We start from the raw sequence: 20,619 nt of genomic DNA on the forward strand, positions 1-20,619 counted from the left end.
GCCCACACTAAAACCTTCAAAATTAGTGCATTACTTTAAAACTAAAACACATAGCTGATATTTTCACTTCATAAAACTTCAGAAGTGACATTAATTTAAATGACTTGTCTGAAATTAGTTTGGTTAAATTTTTAACCATAAGTTAAAACTGTATGCCTCTGGATGACTTGGGTGATATTGCCAGCAAGTCAGTATAGTGTCAAAAGAATTGATCTTTTCTGTCGTGCTTTTTTGCTTTTCTGTGACCAGTTCTTTGTTTGCAGGGAATAGAGCGGTTTCTCCTGAAACTAGCTCTCCTCTGTCTGTAGAGAATAGAACTGTACACCTACTATGAAATATTTAACAGGTAGGTACTCAAATCTTCAATATCAGGCTTCACAAATATTTTTAACTGTTAAGTGTTATTCACTACGCCTGCAAAAATATGTTAGCAGTCTACAAATTATCAGACCAAAATTTATCGGAAGATAATTGGTCCGCTGATGGTTTTCAAAGTTATCTGAAAAGCTAATCCAATAATGAAAACATTAGCTTCGATAATTAGCGATTAGCAGAACTGTGCCCACCACTGAATGTAGGTGCCCTCCAGGAACAGATTTGGGCAGCCCTGGCCACAGAAGCCTATAACGTTTTCAGCATTGTCATGGTGTTTTGGCGGCTTCCCCCACTATCCTCCTCCTTGCACTATCACTCACGTTTTTGAGAACTGCTTACTCCATACAGTTTTACCATGCTGGTCCATGTTATATTGTGTATTTTTTTTAATGATTGATGAAAATCAAGTCATAGACATATTCAATGACTTAGAAATATTCATGTATCCATCCTCTGACCTGTCTAAGCAAAACTGGTTATTAAAGTGATGATTTACAGTAAACTAATCAAAAGGTGCCAATAACTGTGTCCTGTGTATATTTTAAATCTATATGTTCCTATTTTCAGTTTATGAAACATATTTTGTTGTTTCTCTTCAATACCTTTGGGATTTTTTTAAATATTATGATTTTACAAAACTAGTTTGTATGCATTTATTTTTTAACATATTTTAAAATATGTGTTGACAATATAAAGCTGCCAGTAATTGTGAGCACAAATCAACTGTTGTCTTTGTAGTTAGAATCAACCAGGTTTCTGTCTCACGATCCTATTTTTCCAGTACAGGCAAAGGTTGTTCAGTAAATGTGTTTCTTGCCATTGTCTGAGTACTCTTGTTGCTCTACACCGTAATCTTGATGGCCGATGCAACATTTAGCTGCAGGGAAGCTGAAACCTATATTTGACAGCAGCGTGATGATCGCCTCCCTCTGCTCCTCCAGGATTTGCAATCCTCCAAGCCATCATGGAGTCAGCTGTCGCCAATAACTGGCAGGTGACGGCTCGTTCAGTGGGGAACGTTGCGGATCCCACAGAGTACAGACGCATCATTGAGGAGATGGATCGCCGGCAGGAGAAACGCTTCCTCATCGACTGTGAGGTGGACAGGATCAACTCCATACTGGAGCAGGTATTGAGCAAACAACCTAGTAACTCATCTCTCATTCTGGAAGAAACACTGAAACTAAATATCCACCCATCATCGCCACAACGTCCTCCTAAAGTAGAGATAAAATTCAGCCTCATGGTTTGACAGTTTATTAAAGGAGTGCACAGACCTTCTGCTGCTTTCTCACTTAATGGAAGAATGCTGTGTTCATTTTTAGTTATTAGTGTTCGTTAAGTGCACTGTGGCTGCCCCTGATCTGGGCACTCATTTAAGAGACAATTTTAAAAAACAAGTATGTTCAGTTAAGGCTTAATATTTGTTGTTTTCTTTTCCTTGCATGCCTTGTGTGAGTTGACCTGGGCTGAATTCACACTGCAGATTTGAACAGCCTCCTCATCCTTGTTGCCTAGGTGATCATCCGCTACAGTTTTCCCACATGACTCTCGATTCAGATGTTATAAAGCGGCCTGCTCTCGGCGACTGTACTTTAGAGAATACTTTATTGTCAAAAAGATATTAAACGAAGGTAAACAGTGCATTTGCCTGTTTACAGGGAGGCTCATTAGTGTTCGTACGGTGAATAAAAAAATAACTTTTTTACTCCTGCTTTGATTGTAGTGATTCGTTAGAAACAGATAAATGCAATAAAGGAACATAAATGAAAAAAAAAAAATGGATTCGTGGATGCATAATTTTATTTCGGCAAGTGGTCTAGAAAGTGTCCAAATACTATAAAGTCACAATGAAATAAAATATAAACATAAAAAGATTTCTTATTGAAGTGCAATCTGACCTACACTTCAAATCTGTAGCTTTTCTCTTTCTGTATCATTAAAATAGCTGTCACTACAGATTATGAAGTCTGGGTTAAATTATGTCAAATTAATTTTGCATTCATAGAAATGTCCAACATTTCCTTTACCTTATAAAGCAAATGGACTACAGGGTTAACAGCATTAATGGAATATTGTATTCATAACTGTCTGTTAGTGTAACAATGAATCAGTGCTGCCGTGACATACTGTACCTCAAGATGTGACGTCTTCACTAGTTTGTGTTGGATTCAATTTCACTTACCCTCCTACCCTGAGGGAAGATCTCACACACACACAAATACCACCAAGATCACTCAATCATCAGGACACAGCCATTTCAGCTGTGACGTTTCTTAATCAGCATTCATGATTGGAGGTCATAAACTGACTCAACCCTGCGCCAGAATCATTTATTCATCAATATACGTGCTTAAACCTCATTAAATCTTCTGAATACCTGCGTTCAGGCTATTATCTCCACCCAGCATGTTATTTATAATTCATATGCAGATTCCTATCGCTCGGCGCGTGCTAATTACTTTCGTCATCCCGGTTCATTTCAGATAACATGGTTTTTTTAATGCGCTGATAAATGTGCTGTTTGGCACTTTGCTCCCTGAAGGCTCCAGTGGGAGTTTTTTTTTTTTAAAGCAAAGGCAAGTCAGAAAAACCTTGAAAGCTTGTTATCGAAGGATCACTCACATCCAGCCAGCTCCAGTAAAGTCAACAGGACAAAGTCAGAAGGAGAAAAGAAAATGCAAAGACGCAGAGCTTGTGGGAATGAGGGTGTAGGTAGGATAAAGTCACCCCGACGAGCGCTGGGGAGGGAAACCAGAGAGGTGACGAACACCCAGAGGTGCACTGGAATTCCACACCCGGAGAGCAGCTCTGCTCTCTGCTCCAGTTTGTCACTTATCATTTTGTTCTGTGTAGAACAAATGTTGCCTTTAATGGCTTAACTTTAAAACTGCTCTTTGCAGGGGTCAGCAGCTCGAGCTGTAAGTGTGCACTCATACCATCCTTATTACGTTTGAACTCTCAGTTTGGTACAGCACGTGTAAAAGCTGTCCCACAACAAGACGTTTTGGACTTCATATCAGTTCAGACCTTTTGAACAATTCATTGTCAAAGCACTTTGATAATTAGAAAATAGCAAATGATTTGGTCATCATGGCTATTTGTACAAGAAATGAAACACGTCAGAGTGGACAGTATTTGTTTGTGCACTCACTGGACAAAAATTCATACCTAATTATTTTGCTATTATGACACTGACACAGAATTATAATCGATGCAGCTCAAATCACATGTAACTCCAGGCTGTCATACTGAATCACTGTAAAATGGCTTTAGGTATTATGTTGTTCTTATATTACAGTTTAAAGTTTGTGAATGAGCAATTTAAAGATATTCTGTACATTTTTTAATACAAGTAGACCAAGCTCTTTTTAAGAAGCGCGGTGGATTTATTTTTAATTGAAACAGAAAATAATCAGTGACAACAAGGGTTTAAGGTAGATCGCATCCCAGGATACTGCTGTTATTATTATTATTATTATTAGGATTGTTGTTGGTGGTGTTTGTTGTTGTTGTTGATGATGTCCAATGTTTTTATTAATGTTGTTGATGTTTGTTGTTGTTTCTGTTGTTGCTGTTGTTGTTGTTCATGATGTTTGAACAGGCCAAAATATGGCCATTGGGTATTGCAAAGACTTTGTGTCTGGCTGTCCGTGTGTCTGACTGTGCCCAGCATATGAGGTCTGTTAGAAAAGTATCCGACCTTTTTATTTTTTTCAAAAACCATATGGATTTGAATCACGTGTGATTGCATCAGCCAAGCTTGAACCTTCGTGCGCATGCGTGAGTTTTTTCACGCCTGTCAGTTGCGTCATTCGCCTGTGAGCAGGCTGAGCAGTGGTCCACCCCTCTCGTCAGATTTTTATTGCGAATAAATGTCTGAACGATTTGGTGCTTTGCTGCATCAATTTTTTTCCAGAAACTGTGAGAGACCTCCAGGTGGTAACCATTCGGAAAATTCAAATGGCTTTGAGGGACGATTTTATGGGGATTACACAGATTAAGGCGTGCTCCAACCGATTTAAAGACCCGCCCACAGCTGCCGAGAGCACGCCGCGCTCCGAGCGCCGATCGACAGGCTGAAACAACCAGATCATTTCCAACGTGAAGGCTTTGTTGATCCGGGACGTTGTCTGACTTACACAAAAATAGAAGAAGACGTGGACATCAGTACTTTTTCGGCACATTCCACTGTTACAGGAGTTTTTTTCATGGAAAGAAAAGCGGACGGATGCGCCACCGTGCCGCTCATGGCGCGGCACAAAACCACCTCTGTGTTGGTCTCACAGGACGGCTTTGAGATGGCTTTCAGACGGCTGTCGGTGGGTTTTCAGTCGTGTGACTAACCGAGAAATTGTGGATGAGCCTGGACATGCCAGGACATGTCTTGTGAGGCTCCATCACGGCATTGCTTTGCGCCATGCGGCTCCACCGCGACACGTGGAATTCCTCCGCATGTCTGTCTCAATGTGCCGAAAAAGTGCTGATGTCCACGTCTTCCGCAATTCCTGTGCTAGTCAGAGGACGTCCCGGATAAAACACAGCATCTGGTTTGGAAATTAACGGCACATTCCACTGTTACAGGAGTTTTTGTCATGGAAAGAGGAGGAATTCCGCGCGTCGCGGCGGTGCCGCATGGTGCAAAGCAACGCCGTGATGAAGCCTCACATGACATGTTCTGGCATGTCCAGGCTCATCCACAATTTCTCGGTTAGTCACACGACTGAAAACCCACCGACAGCCGTCTGAAAGCCATCTCAAAGCCGTCTTGTGAGACCAACACGGAGGTAGTTTTGTGCCACGCCATGAGCGGCATGATGGCGCATCCTTCCGCTTTTCTTTCCATGAAAAAAACTCCTGTAACAGTGGAATGTGCCGAAAAAGTGCTGATGTCCACATCTCCTGCCATTTTTGTGTAAGTCAGACGACGTCCCGGATCAACAAAGCCTTCACGTTGGAAATGATCTGGTTGTTTCAGCCTGTCGATCGGCGCTCGGAGCGTGGCGCGCTCTCAGCAGCTGTGGGCGGTCTTTAAACCGGCTGGAGCACTCCTTAATCTGTGTAATCCCCATAAAATCGTCCCTCAAAGCCATTTGAATTTTCCGAATGGTTACCACCTAGAGGTCTCTCACAGTTTCTGGAAAAAATTGATGCAGCAAAGCTCCAAATCGTTCAGACATTTATTCGCAATAAAAATCCGACGAGAGGGGTGGACCACTGCTCACACAAAGCCTGCTCACAGGCGAATGACGCAACTGACAGGCGTGAAAAAACTCACGCATGTGCACGAAGGTTCAAGCTTGGCTGATGCAATCACACGTGATTCAAATCATGGTTTTTGAAAAAAATAAAAAGGTCGGATACTTTTCTAACTGACCTCGTATCTCCAGTCCTATTACTACCAGAGTCTTCAAATTCACAGGGAATATTCTTGGCACACAGACCTTGGGCAAGTTCAAAGATGGCTAACCTTGACTTATTTTAAGAGGTCAAAGGGTCACATTGTTTCTTATTTTTATGCTCATACGGCTGAGGGTATTTTAGCATTGTGTTATATTTTTATTGTTGCTGTTGATGCTAATGATGGTGTCCAAGGTTTTTTTAATGTTGATGATGTTTGTTGTTGTTACTATTGTTGTTGATGATGATGATGTTTGTTGTTGGTTATTTTTATTATTCCCTGGTATGAAATACAGGGGGATATAGTGATCAGCATGTCCGTCTGGCCGTCCCTCTGTTTTCGCTTGTCAGCACAATATCTCAAGAACCTGCTGACCAATTTCATTCATGTATTCAGCATAAGGTTCCCCCGACACCAGTCAATTAGGGTAACCTTGGGGTCAATTTCAAGGTCACAGTGAGTCATTACCATCCTTGTTATCGTGATATCTCAAGAACCAGTTGACCAGTTTAATTTATATTTAGCGTAAGCTTGTACTTGGGTGATGTCCTAACACTTTGTATTACTGTTATGTATTACTGATATGTTATCTTCTGATGACTCCTGTTGTTGTTGTTGATGATTATGTCCGATGTTTTTATTGCTGTTGTTGATGATGATGTTTGTTGTTGTTTTTATTGCTGTTGTTGATGATGTTGTTGATTTACTGTTTTTGTTGATGATGTTTGGTGTTGGATATTTTTATTGTTGTTGCTGCTGCTGTTGATGATAATGTCCGACATTTTTATTAATGTTGTTGTTGCTGATGATGATGTTTGTTGTTTAATGTTTGATGTTTGTTGATGTTTTTATGATTGTTGTTGTTGCTGCTGCTGCTGATGATTCTGTTTATTGTTGGTTGTTTTTCTTGTTGTTGTTGTTGTTATTGATGATGTTCAGTGTTGTTTTTATTATTGTTGTTGATGATGATGATTCTGTTTATTGTTGGTTTCTTCTTGTTATTGATGATGTTTAGTGTTGTTTTTATTATTGTTGTTAGTGATGATGATGTTTATTGTTCGTTGTTTTTCTTCTTGTTGTTATTGATGGTGTTCAGTGTTGTTTTTATTATTGTTGTTGTTGATGATGAGTCTGTTTATTGTTGGTTGTTTTTCTTCTTATTGTTGTTATTGATGGTGTTCAGTGTTGTTTTTGTTGTTGTTGTTGATGATGATTCTGTTTATTGTTGATTGTTTTTCTTCTTATTGTTGTTTTTGATGATGTTCTTTATTGTTGTTGTTGTTGCTGTTGTTGATGATGTTTGTTGTTGGTTGTTTTTATTACCCGAGGCCAACATATGGCTATCGTGTATGGGTTGCTGCGGATACAGTCACTTCCGGCGAAGTGGCCAATCTGAAGGTGAAACTTCGTACTTCCACGACTGGCCACCCGATGAAAAGAAGCTCATGCTGCATTGATTGTCTATTGAAATCAGCTGGTTTCGTTTTGTCTCTAACTTGCTTCTAACAGCCAGCTGACAGCTATCATTGCCTGGAACGAGGAGATTTATACCCCAAGCTGACATGAAATGAACCATTATACATTACACTGACTTTATTGACAAGTCTTACCCCTTTGAAAAGTGACCAAATTACATGTATTTGTATTGAGCTCGGTTTGCGGGGAACACATTACAAAGACCTGGCATCCGTCCATCTGTCTGTCCATCCATCTGTCCGTCCGTCCATCCGTCCATCTGTCTATGTACAGCATAAGTCCAGTTCTATTACTGCCACAGTCCTCAAATTCACAGGGAACATTCTTGGGACACAGACCTTGGACAAGTTCAAAAATGGCTAACCTTGACCTAGTTTAAGAGATATTTTAAGATGTTAAAATGTCACATTCTGTACCTAATTTGATGGCATGGTCACGTGGAGGTTAGCGCGCGAGTGTTGTGATGACGCTTCCTGCTATCGCTAGGTGCTAACTTCGCTTCATTTTTGTCTAGAAATAGCACCTTTCTGATACAAGCCCAATTCCAATGAAGTTGGGATGTTGTGTAAAATGTAAATAAAAACAGAATACAATGATTTGCAAATCCTCTTCAACCTATATTCAATTGAATACACCACAAAGGCAAGATATTTATGATGGAATCCCTAAATTCCTTGCAATTGAACATTGAGAAACATTGTTCTTAAACTGTTGGACTATTTTTTCACGCAGTTGTTCACAAAGTGGTGATCCCTGCCCCATCTTCGCTTGTGAACGACTGAGCCTTTTGGGGATGCTCCTCCTTTTATACCCAATCATGACACTCACCTGTTTCCAATTAACCTGTTCACCTGTGGAATGTTCCAGACGGGGTGTTCTTTGAGCATTCATCAACTTTTCCAGTCTTTTGTTGCCCCTGTCCCAGCTTTTTTGAAATGTGTTGCAGGCATCCATTTCAAAATGAGCAACTATTTTCACAAAAACAAAAAGGTCTATCAGTTTAAACATTAAACATCTTGTCTTTGTGGTGTATTCAATTGAATATAGGTTGAAGAGGATTTGGAAATCATTGTATTCTGTTTTTATTTACATTTCACACAATGTCCCAACTTCATTGGAATTGGGATTGTATATATGTAAAAGCTAGCGAGAAATAAACACTAAAACTCTAAAACTAAAAACACTGTGTTTGTAACCTCATAACACCTCTGGAAGGATTTACACAACATTTAGCGGTCATTAGTGTGGTGACATCACAGGTTGGTAGTAAAACGAGAGTTACGTATGTAACTATGGTTGTATGAATTCCGGATGACTGCCAGAGGATAGTGCTTTAGAACCTGGATTATTCCTTGTGCACATGCGCAGAGGTTGAGTCTTATACCAACAAAGTCACACCCGTAGGTGTGACCTGGGTGACATCAACAATAGTATATGAGCGCACATTACCCGCAAGGTCACGAGGAGTGTGCACCTACCAAACCTCATATGTGCACTTACCAACCTCAGCTGCAGTTCGAGGAGGCCAATAATACGAGCGTCGCCACAGGGTGAGGAGCATCTAAATTAACTCTGTAGAAGTGGGCAAAAGTAAAGGAAGAAGCCCATGTTGCTGTAGTACAGATGTCAGTCGGTGGCACACCTCTCAGGCCAGGAGCTTGCAATATAGCGTTAACAACCCACTGCGATAGTCTTGCTTGGACAAGCCACAGCCCTTCCTGGGGCCCCCATAGCAGACAAACAGAGCATCACTTTTGTGAAAGCCAGCTGTCAGTTCAATATAACATCTAAGTGCACGAACAGGGCACAACAGATTAGAATTAGCTTCTGCAGTCGATTGTGGGGTAAAGACAGCAAAGGTAACTGGCCGGTTACCATGGAAGGGTAAAACTGTCTTTGGTAAAAAGGAGGGGTTCGGCCATAGAGTAATCCCTGACCCATCAGAATTCCAGCGCACACAGTTGTTAGCAATTGACAAGGCATGTAGCTCACCAATGTGCTTTGCAGATGAAATAGCAAGGAAGAATGCAGTCTTAATTGACAGCCAGCCGGGGTCACTGGCAGCCAGTGGCTCAAATGGTGAAGAGCATATACTCTCGAGAACCAATGGAAGATCCCAGGATGACACACGTGCAATCCTTGGAGGCTGAAAGCAAAGATCACCTCTTAAAAAGCGACATATTGGGGGTGCGATCCTATTGATCGACCATCCACCATAATGTGGCAAGCGGAGACAGCAGCAACATAAACTAATTGTAGACACAGAAAGACCACTGTCAAACAGTTGAAGATTGATTGAAGATAGCTCAGCAGCACTGGCACAGGAAAACACTCAGGGTCCACACCTTGCGTTCTTCACCAGTGGCTAAAAAGCTTTCATCTATTGCTGTATAATGCCCTAGTGGAGGGCACACGAGCATTCAGTATAGTCTGCATGACCACTTGATCACAAGAGTTCAACATGGAGTCCGTACCTTCAGGGGCCACATGTACAGGTGAAGACGCTCTGGGTGAGGACGCCAAATGTTCCCGTTCAACTGCGACAAAAGGTCCCTCCTCCATGGGAGAGGCCACAGGTCTCCACTGAGGAGCATCAGAATCATGGGGAACCATGTCTTGCCCGGCCAGTACGGGGCTGCAACCAACACTGTGTGATCGGTCATGCATATTCTGTGTAGTATCAGCGTGATCAGCGGAAGAGGAGGAAACACATATAGTAGACAGGCTGGCCAAGGGTGAGCCAGTGCATCCTGGCGCAGTGGGCTGAGTAGTTCTGAGAGAGAGAACCACAGGCGATAGTATGTTATGGCATTCAGAGCACAGATCGACTTCCGCCTTGCCAAACCTGTCCCAGATCAGTTGAACCACATCCGGGTTGAGGTGCCACTCGCCCGGAGGCGGTTTCTGACGTGAGAGAGAATCCGCCACACAGTTCTGCATGCCCGGCAGATGCACAGCCCTGAGACTCAGCATGCCAGGCAAAGCCCCCTGAAGAAGTTCTGCAGCTTCCCTCAAGGACTGAACAGACCTCATGCCTCCTTGATGGTTTATATGGTACACTGTCGATTTGTGGGCCCACTGAACAAGCACATGTTTTCCCCTCTAGGGCAGGAGATAAATGGCGCAGAGTGAGCTGGACAGCATGCAGCTTGAGCACATTGATGTGCTGGAGCGTCTCCTCAAGGGCTCCAGACACCCCTGATCATTCTGTGGTCCCACACTGCACCCCAGTCGGAAAGTGAGGCATCTGTTATGACATCTGTTATGAGGTTAGAGAGGCCAGAGGAACACCACATTTTAGGAAGTCCCTTTTCCCCGAGGGGTGAAGATGTCGGACAGACTGAGCTGGAAGATGCACAGTCCCGTGTTGATGCAGCGTGGACTTGAGACCCAGGCTGTTGAGCCAAATTTGTAAGGGGTGCAAGGACAGGAGTCCCAGAGGCACAACTGCTGACACTGCTGTCAGTTTCCCCATGAGCTGGAGGAGCAGACTGTAAGTCAGTCTGGCATTCCTGCAAACATGACAGACCAGAGTGAGAATGTTGTCCATCCTTCGCGGGGATGGGCGAGCAGTCATTGCCAGTGAGTCAAGCGCCATGCCAATAAATGCCACCTGTTAGCATGGGTCATGGAGCGCTTTGTGAAGTTTACAGTGAGCCCTAGCTGTGACACGTGTTCCAGTAGGGTGCGAGTGTCATCGAGTGATTGCTGCCGGTTCTGTGCACATACAAGCCAGTCGTCCAGATATGGAAGAATCCGTATCCCACAAGCCTGCAAGGGTGAGAGTGCTGCTGCCACGCACCCGGTGAAGTTACGGCGAGCGCGTCAGAGCCCAAAGGGGAGGACTTTGAACAGGGACACCTGTCCCTCGAAAGCAAACCGGAGGAATTGCCTGTGGTATGCTGACACTTGGATGTGATAATACGCATCCTTCAGGTCCACGCTGGTAAGCCAGTCCCCCAGCCAAATTGCCTGGAAAATTTCTGTTGTGCGAAGCATGCGAAAACACAGCACTTTCACATATTAATTTAACTTCCTGAGGTCAAGGATAGGGCGAAAACCACTACAAATAACTACAAATAAGTTAAATAGAACCCCCTTAGGTGATCTGAACTGTGGACCCACTCTATGGCTCCTTTCTTCAGGAGCTCAAGAATCTCCTGCCTGAGAATGAGAAACCTTTCTGGGTCTGTACCAACTGTGACTTTTAGACCATTGAACTTGTGGGGATGATGATTGAACTTAATATTGTAGCCCCTGACCAACATGAAAATCACCCATTGATCCCAGACTAATTCCTACCACCGGTCGAACTGTGTCTGGGAGAAATGACTGGTGGCCCCATATTGCACATCAAACCCGACTAGGCTTAGGTTGGCGCCTAGGAGTGCGCTGCAATTCTTCAAATTGCTGCTGAGACCTGTTAGCCTGAACAGTGCGTAGTGATCCCCTGCAAGCCTCAGGCAGAGGGGACTGAGCCAACAACACCTGGCACCTGGCTATGGTCAGAGTGGACATCAGTCTGCCAAGCTCCCGTGACATGTAGGCGAAAGCCCGGAGAGAAGCATCAGTCAGGCTCTGTGTGTCAGTGTCAGCTCCATTATCCGGGAAAGACCGGGAACGTGCAAGGGCAAGGTGAGGCAGGGAGTCCCCCAGATGACCAATTCAAGCTGCAGTGTCATAGCTCTTGGTAAGGAGGTCATCAGTGACCCTACATTGAGGTTGCGGGCATCGGGCCTCTGGCCGGGCAGCATCAGTAGGCACTACAATCAGGCTTCTAACAACACTGTCCACTGAAGGCATGTGGTCTAAGCCATACTGCGGTGCATCAGACATCACACACAGCGCCCTGCAATCCTGTGGCATATGGGTGAAGGATTTAGGGTCAGACCAGCACCTCTGCAGCTCTTCAATATATGGCAAGTAGGGTGGGATATTGAAAGCTGGCTTCCGAGTGTCCCTAAAAAAGGCACTAAAAGAGGCAGTCTCTATGGGAGGAGCGTCCACACCAAGCCGTGACAAGGCCAACTGAATGGCCTGTGTAACAACAAATAGGCCAGACTCAGACACCTGAGGAGCATCACCATCTAAAGTGTGGGAGTTCCTGGTGGAAGGACAGGGGGAACGCTCCCCCTGACCTTGAGCTCCAATCCGACCTGGTGGGTCCCCGCAAAATAATGACTCGGATACCGCAATTGACATCACATCATCATCGCGATGGCTGGCATTGGGGGGAGGTCACCTCCTCCTCACTATAGTTACAGGAAGGTGTCAACTGCTCTGTGAGAGGAGCAGCAGAAGATTGAGAAGGCTGCAGAGAAAGAAGCAATGACTTTATCTGAGCAAATTCAGAGGCCAGGTTGTCAACCTTATCAGACAAGATCAAGTCATGGGCACTCTTCTTTGCCATAGCAATAAGAGGCTCAGCATGCGGTTGCTTACGTGAGTGTCGTGCCAGTGTTGCAGAGGACATTTCTGCTTCAAGCCTGGACAGTCTAGCCAATCTGTCCGTCAATGGCATAGAAATGCAGTTGAAGCAAGCATCGTCTTTGAGTGCTTGTTTCAAGTGTCCATGTCCAAGACAGGATGGGCATAAAGGTGCCAGACAGCTACTGCACGTATGCACCAATGCAGTAAACATTAGCGCGTGTGGGTGTAGCAGTAAGAGAGACACAAAGTTGGGGGAACAGTAGTTCATTTCAAAATGAACTTCTGTTTACCACTTACTACTGCCAAGTCAAGAACAGTATTGAGTGGTGGCACTCACAGGTCACAAACTGACACCTAGGCATTACAATTGTAATGGGCAAGGACAGGCCGTGAAAACAACTGCTGTAGGAAAAGAGCGAAAAACACTCGCAACCAGCAGGGAAATCAGAGAATACTCCACAGTTGCATGTAGAACAACAGTGCAACAGAAACCGGAAATACAGTAATGTCCAAAAAACTTTTTCTTTTTTTTTTTTAATCTCTGAGCTGGCGTTACTTTGACCAGACAGGCATGAATAGGAACTGCTTTTCATTTTACACTCTCCATTCCTGAGTACGTATATTCATGTCATATGTACATCATATGTGGGGCGTTGTATTTTGCTTCTGTCTGCCTGTTTGTGACATTAGAAATATATGTTAGACACTTGATACTTATACCTTAGTACCCCCAATGAGTAGAAGAGCTGATTACTTAAAAAAAGGAGTTGTTTGGTGCATATACAGTAGAGATTAGAAAGATTAGTTTAGATAGAACTTGATTGATCCCTTGAGAATACTCCCTCAGGGAAACTGAGGTTCCAGCAGCATTGTATGGCAGCACACAGGGTAAGAAGCACTCAGAGTATCAAAAGTAAAAGTAAAAAAAAACAAAAAACAAAACAAATACAGTTTGCAAATATAGATACCAGACATATGGATCAATACTGGTTTACTGGCTACTACTGTTCCTCTCCTTCCCGTCCTCTTCTCTTCCTGTTACTCCTCCTACCCCTGAGTGGGAAGTTGTGCAGTCTGATGACCTGAGGTCAGGTATTTGCATAACATCCAACAAGCAGTAGACTTAGTGCTTTAAGATAGAGACTTCATGTTAATGTTGTTGTTATTGTACATTCGGTTGCTCCCGTGTTGTTCGGGGTCGCCACAGTGGATACAGTCAGATCCACATCGGTATTTGGCACAGGTTTTATTTACGCCGGATGCCCTTCCTGATGCAACTCCAGTTTTACCTGGAGAAACACACACAGCCGCTGGTGTTCTGCAGAGGTCTCCCATCCAAGCACTAACCAGATCCTGCACTGCTTAGCTTCTGAGATCTAATGGGATCAGGCTTACACAGAGCAGACCGGCTGCAGAGACTTCAGGTTAATATTATTAACTATTAATTATTCATGTTGATATAGATGTGATACTATGCATGAATATGATCATTACGGTGCTGATTTGCTCCATAATTCAAGGTTACATTTTTGTAATTTTGCTGAAGTTTGTTATTTTCGGCATGCCTCACATTCACCCCGATGTGAGGGTGCTACTATACAAGGGATAAATGCAGATGACAAATTCTGTTGTATGTACCATGGCAATAAAGGCCCTTCTTTATGTTCTCCTTCTTATCAAAATTCTAAAGGTGTTTAAACACTTTGTGGGACATCAAGCACTTCAAGTGTTTCTTGTTTTATTGTGCTTGAATAGGTATTAAATCCAAAACACTATTAAATTCAGGAGTGTGTATCTGATGGCTGCTGTGAGCTGATGGTCATGAAGTGGGTCACTTGCAGAATTGTTTTTCTTATTCTTACAAACATCTATATTGCAAGCATTCTTCAGAAATTTTGTCAGTTTCTAATGTTATTGACTTTTTTTTAATCGTACATAGTACATATGTAGAATTTTGTGGATGTAGATTATGGTGTGGATCCACTGCCCACGTCAGGTGTCTGTGGGCAGTTCATATGGAGTTTGGGGTTCATATGGTTTTAGGTCCTGTTGGTGAAGGTCTGCATATTACTGAGTTCTCTACTCATTCCAGTTTAATTCAGTAAATACAGAGGAGCAGTGATTTTTATTTTTATTTTACAGCGATTTTTCTAGCCACATCCATTTTCTTTGATTTGTTTTTAGGTCTTTTGACAGTTTTTAGAAGAAAAAATAATAATTGCCCACAATACTTTGCACCATTTGGAGAAGTGACATCACGATAAATGGCTGAGTGGTGAAACTGGACCATTAGCAACCTCAGGATGCCCACTGCAGTTGCGAAGAAGACCAGTGACAAATCAGTGTAAGAAACAGAGGCCTCCATCAGCGGGAAGGGAGTCAAATCCTCTTGAAGGCACTTGGGCAGACATCCAGTGCTGCACAGGGCTTTGGCTGCAGCCTGCTTAATTAGACTCAGTTCCCCTCAGGAATATTTAGGGTGATCATCGTGCAGCCCGGCCTAGCTCAGCCCGGCATCCAAGAGACCTGCTCATCTGGACAGAAGGATCCCTGCAGCTGCAGAAATACAGATAAGTGAGACAGCTGCTGCCTCCTGATGTTGTCGTGTGCTTTATAGCTCCTCCACAGGGCGGCGGGATGAGCCATGTTTCTGATTAGATCTGTAGTAGAGGTGCATACTAATGTACTTATTTTCAAGGAGGTAGTCTTTTGAAACACTGATGCCTGATTTATTTCCCAGTCACCAGCGCATAACAGTTTGCGGGCAGAGTGTAAGATTGAGTTACGTGGCACAGAGGCCACACACAGAATCACTCACTGTGTGTGCAACTGAAAACTTTAATGTAGAATAACCATCCAGAATAGTGAGCGTAGCATCCTGAGTGTCATTTCTATTTAATGCACTTGAAAACTGGATGAGGCACGCTCTCGAAACAAGGCTGCCTCTTGTTTTCAGATCTCCAGATTCACCAAAAGATGTTTTCTGATTGATTCCTGCAAACACAATTTATACAAGTTGACTTTTCACAGTGAGCATATAGAGCCTGACCTCTTCGTGTTCCCGGTGGTTTTAGATAGGCACAAAAAGTGATGATCCCAGGGCGCCATGAAACTAGAGCATCACGACACTAAAAATATTTGGTGTGCCCACATGCTCTTTTTTTAGGTCTGTGCAGTCAACAGAGCAGACAGCAAATCCCACAACACATCTAATAAAATCTGCTTATTTCAGATATTAGTGTCAAATATACAAAATGAAGACTGGTGAATGTTTCTTCATAAGTGTGAGACCACTAAAGTCACAGTTTAAATGAATTCATCAGAAACTAAATTTCAAAAAGCCTCACTTTCCTACGATGTGACTATTAGAAGATGAGTTATTCAGGTTCATATAATCATATTCAAAGGTCAAGGGAAACATAGTCTGAAAAACACCTTTGTATGTATATCTCAACAACTAAGAAGCCTTGATGGATGATCGAAAGCATATATTGATCAGCAGAATATTTCTGATTGATTGGTGGGAATAACTTCATATTTAAGTCAGAAGTCATATGATGAAGTCACACATAGTCAAAAATACCATTACAGACATGTACAGTTGTGATCATAAGCTTACATATCCTGGCAAAGTTTTAGATTTTTTTATTTTTGAATATGAATAATTTTGTTTGACAGTAAATGGCTTAACACAACCATTAGGGCTCCTTCACAGATAGTACGATTCAGTACAAATTTGGGCGACTCACGGCGGAACACTCACAAAAATATTGAGCTGATGGGCAGGCATGCACAATCCCAGTGCCGTGATGTCATGCACGTGATGGTGCCGTGCGAGCAGGAACACAATGCAAGCAGCTGGGATGAGGTGCACTAGCTGGGATGAGGTGCACCACATCGTACCACTGATGTGGTGGAAAATAAAATAAAAACAGCTGTATAATTGGTGAATGTCATGGGGTTGATATAAATAATACATAAAAGGGAACGCAATACAGAACCCTGCGGTTAAAAAAAAAATAAAAAATGCCACTCAGAGGATTCAAACCTGTAAACTCTAATTACCAGATGGAAGCTTTACCACTGCACTGCTGACCTGTAATCAGAGCAGAAAAATGCCTGAAACCAACAAGAACATGAAGGAAGTGCGCTGTGTGCAGTTGCTACAGCCCTGCGCAAAGGCAAAAGATGTTTTATATATTTCCACGTGAGGACAGCAGGCAGAGACACGCACCTCATGGAGGAATGTTGTATGTTCATGTCCTCCTAAACACGGAACATGTTCTCAAGCTGGGATGTCCAGGAGCAGAGATCTTTACAGCCGCGGCTGTGACCAGACATGGCTCCCTGCCCGTTCAGCGCCCAGTCCAACGTGTCACTCTGTGTTATGTGGTCATTCATTTTCGTTATGTAAATGCATATGTAGGTATTGTCATAATTATTTATATAACTGTCCTGGCAGTGGTTTCTGTGTTTGTAATGTGTGCACTGAGCTGCCATCCAGCTGTTAGTGTGCTGTCATCAGCTGACAGGCCCCTCCCCGTGCTGTGTGCGCTCAGACCTGGCTGTCCGGCCCCCATGTGATCAGATCTGTACATACATATAAGCATTTTATCCGAGTGTGCCCCCCCCCACGGCATGCCAGATGTGTTGGGGCAGTGTGGGAGGGGCATGACACACGCGCACACGTGCGAGACACATGCACCACCACCATTTGTGTGGCTTTTTGCAACTCCACTCTCGTAGGGGCACTTTAATAAATTTCACATCCAGCTCGACAGTGATTCTCTGCTGTTTTCGTGATGATAGTGCCAAACGAGTGGTTTTAGATGTTCGTATGTGTCAGCTGGAATTTGGCCAACACCTGCCGCGAGAGGGTTCAATAGGCTCTCAGCGCACACTCTTTCAGCCGCTGGTGTGCCCAAGTACTTGTAGCAACAGGTGTACGAGGCGTTGGAAGCAGCTACGATTTTACACATATTGCATACGAACAAAAGTTCTTCCAGGGTATGTGAGGGTATGAGCACAACTGTATTTTTATTTATACGTTTACATCATGCACGGTATTCATCAGCTCCTGATGCTTTTCATTTATTTTGAATGTGTGGGTTTCCAGTTATGCTATATCTAGGCTTTCGATGATTTACTGGACTCAGCCATCAGAATATCTGTATGCAACAACAGGTGTGGAACTTTTGGGGACATTCACTTATTTTATTTGTGACATTCATGTCTGTAGGTTTTCGGCATTTGAGATCGGGGACACCTGGGAAAACTTTATGGAGTCTTGAGGTAGCTGGACAGAGGTGTTTGGAGATTCCAAAATCTTTGCAAGAGAACGGGGGTGTAGGTCTTTGGTTTCCTGGTGCTTCCTGTCTTACTGTATGGTTTGTGAGACTCGGGCACTGCATGAATGACTTTGTGTCGAAAGAGCAGTTACTTCGTAAGACTCAGATGAGGAGTATCATTTGCACTGTGAAGCAGCATCATCTGCAACACTTTGGACATGTGACATGTTTCCCTGAGCACGATCCAGCATGTGTGTAGGTGCCTCTGTGTTGAGGACCCCAGTGGCAGTAGAAGGTCAAGCCCACATTTCACCTTCTTGTGGCAGATAGAAGGTTACTTTCAAGAATAGGGGATGCACCAGTTGTCTACCTGAGTGCTTGTGGCAACACGCCGCACCGACACATGCTCCTTGACTTGACGTTGAAAAGTAGCATTTATCTGCATTAATCTAAAACAAATGGCCACTTGGTCATTAAATGCAGAACTTGCATTTGTTATTTTGGCTCTATACTATGGAGTTAAAATTGTCTCATTAATATTTGTAAATGCACACAGGGTGATCTACAAATAATCATTGATTTGCAAATGTGTTCAGATGTCACCGCAGCAACCAACCAGTCCCGCTTTACGACAACTGTTGCAACAGCCAGGCTCTGCGGATCCGAGGAAACTGATTTGTATCTGTAACACACAGATCAGTGTCCGCGGACTTATAAAACTTGCATTATGTCGTAAAAAAAAAACGCTTTGCGATATGCATTTTAAATACTCAGTAACGATCACGATTAAAGAGTCATCCGGTAGCATATAGTTTCAAATGGCCGCATCAATGAATGGAACCACACTGCCATCTAGTGGATATCCAGTGTGCGTGTGTATTTGTGAATCAGTCGGCATTTGTTTGTGGATCTGTTCGCGAAAAGAATGTCTCAAAATGACGTCGCAGAAGAAAGCGATGAATACGTGTAACTGGTGATCCACAAATGCTGAAACTCAGTTCACAAATACAATTTCCAGTTCTACAAATGTAATTTTTTTTTTACAAATTAAGTTTTATCTTTGCAAATACAGCATTATTTGCAAAGTGTTGTATGGCTGGGGGGGGCCTGGCTGCCTTTTGTTTCTGTTTTCTGTCCTGTCTTTTGTTTTTCCTTCCAGGTGGCTTGCATTTGGGACTGAGTGGCTGTGTAGCTGAGTTTATCAGGACCTCACCCTGATCACCTGAGGCTGATCACCTGCGGCTCATCAGGACTCACAGCTGTGGTGCATCTACATGGATTGGAACATGGTGGCATTTAAGACTGGAGTACACAGTGTGTATTTGCCAGAGACTCGACCTTGTAACCAGACGGGTGAGATCGTCGTCTCGAGAGCCATCTCATCATCAGTGGATGCAGAGAACGTCCAGGTTTGATGCATGGTCTGTGAAAGAGGAGGGGGTGAGGTCTCACGCTCGTCAGCACACTTCCTGAGGTACGTTAGATTTTGTGACTAACATTTATACAGTCAGTAAATGTGGTGTCCCTCACACCTTATTATATTGAGCTGTATGTTGGTCGTTTAAATCAGCTTCCACTGCAGTGGAGTTTTGTGAACTGGATGTTCCATGCCTGCAGGGTGGGAAGCTGATTAGTAATTAAGCCAGGAAGTGTTTGCTGTTTGTGCACCTTTGAGCGTTCTCTCTGTGTGTTGAGTGTGGACTCACATAATGATTCCTTCTTTCACAGACTCGGTTTGTTGCGGCCACCTGGGGGGTGTCGGCGGGGTCCTTGGGTCCGAACCAGTTCTGGCTCCGGACCGTTAGCGCTGCTGGGAGCGCACCGCAATCCACCACGCCAGACCGCGCACTTTTATATTTTTCACAGCACTGTTATGTTCATTAAACTCTGTTATCCTTTGTACCGTGCTCTGCTTATTTTATACTGGGTCCTTCAAACGCTGGTCGGTTCTCCGGGCTGCGTCCGACACATAACACAAAGACCAATTTACAAGTTACAAATATGAAATTTGCATTTGTGGATATCTGAACACATTTGCAAATCAGTGATTATTTGTAGATCACCCTGCGTGCATTTACAAATATTAATGAGACAACTCCATACTTAACAGAATGTTTTGAACATCAATCTTATAATCGAGTCACAACAAGCGGTTCATTCATTTATGAACAGACATCTGAGCATGGTGTGTTTTTTAGACACGCCGCATTAATGTGGATGCACATCTTTTTTCCCACACAGATTGGATTTAGCTACATTTTGAAACTCCTTTTACAGTGATGGATAATGCAGACAATGTGAATTCGGACAAACACGTTTTCTACACTTACACACTGTTTCAGACAAACTGACAATTTCTTGGTTCTTCTCTGCATGTTTGTCTGCTTATGTACTTGTCCCTGTGAAACAGTTCTGCTCATATACTCAACAAAAATATAAACGCAACACTTTTGGTTTTGCTCCCATTTTGTATGAGATGAACTCAAAGATCTAAAACTTTTTCCACATACACAATATCACCATTTCCCTCAAATATTGTTCACAAACCAGTCTAAATCTGTGATAGTGAGCACTTCTCCTTTGCTGAGATAATCCATCCCACCTCACAGGTGTGCCATATCAAGATGCTGATTAGACACCATGATTAGT

At 43.2% G+C, this 20,619-nt stretch overlaps 1 protein-coding gene across 1 annotated transcript in view; it reads left to right on the plus strand.

Annotated features, from left to right (window-relative positions):
• gria3a (glutamate receptor, ionotropic, AMPA 3a) overlaps nucleotides 1-20,619 on the plus strand; it is a 367,539-nt gene that overhangs the window by 185,988 nt on the left and 160,932 nt on the right. The window contains exon 4 of the mRNA XM_034178685.1: nucleotides 1,317-1,504. Within this exon, the coding sequence (XP_034034576.1) occupies nucleotides 1,317-1,504 (188 nt within the window). The remainder of the gene's footprint in view (nucleotides 1-1,316; nucleotides 1,505-20,619) is intronic.

Source organism: Thalassophryne amazonica, chromosome 9, assembly GCF_902500255.1.
Source record: "Thalassophryne amazonica chromosome 9, fThaAma1.1, whole genome shotgun sequence".
NCBI lineage: Eukaryota > Metazoa > Chordata > Actinopteri > Batrachoidiformes > Batrachoididae > Thalassophryne > Thalassophryne amazonica.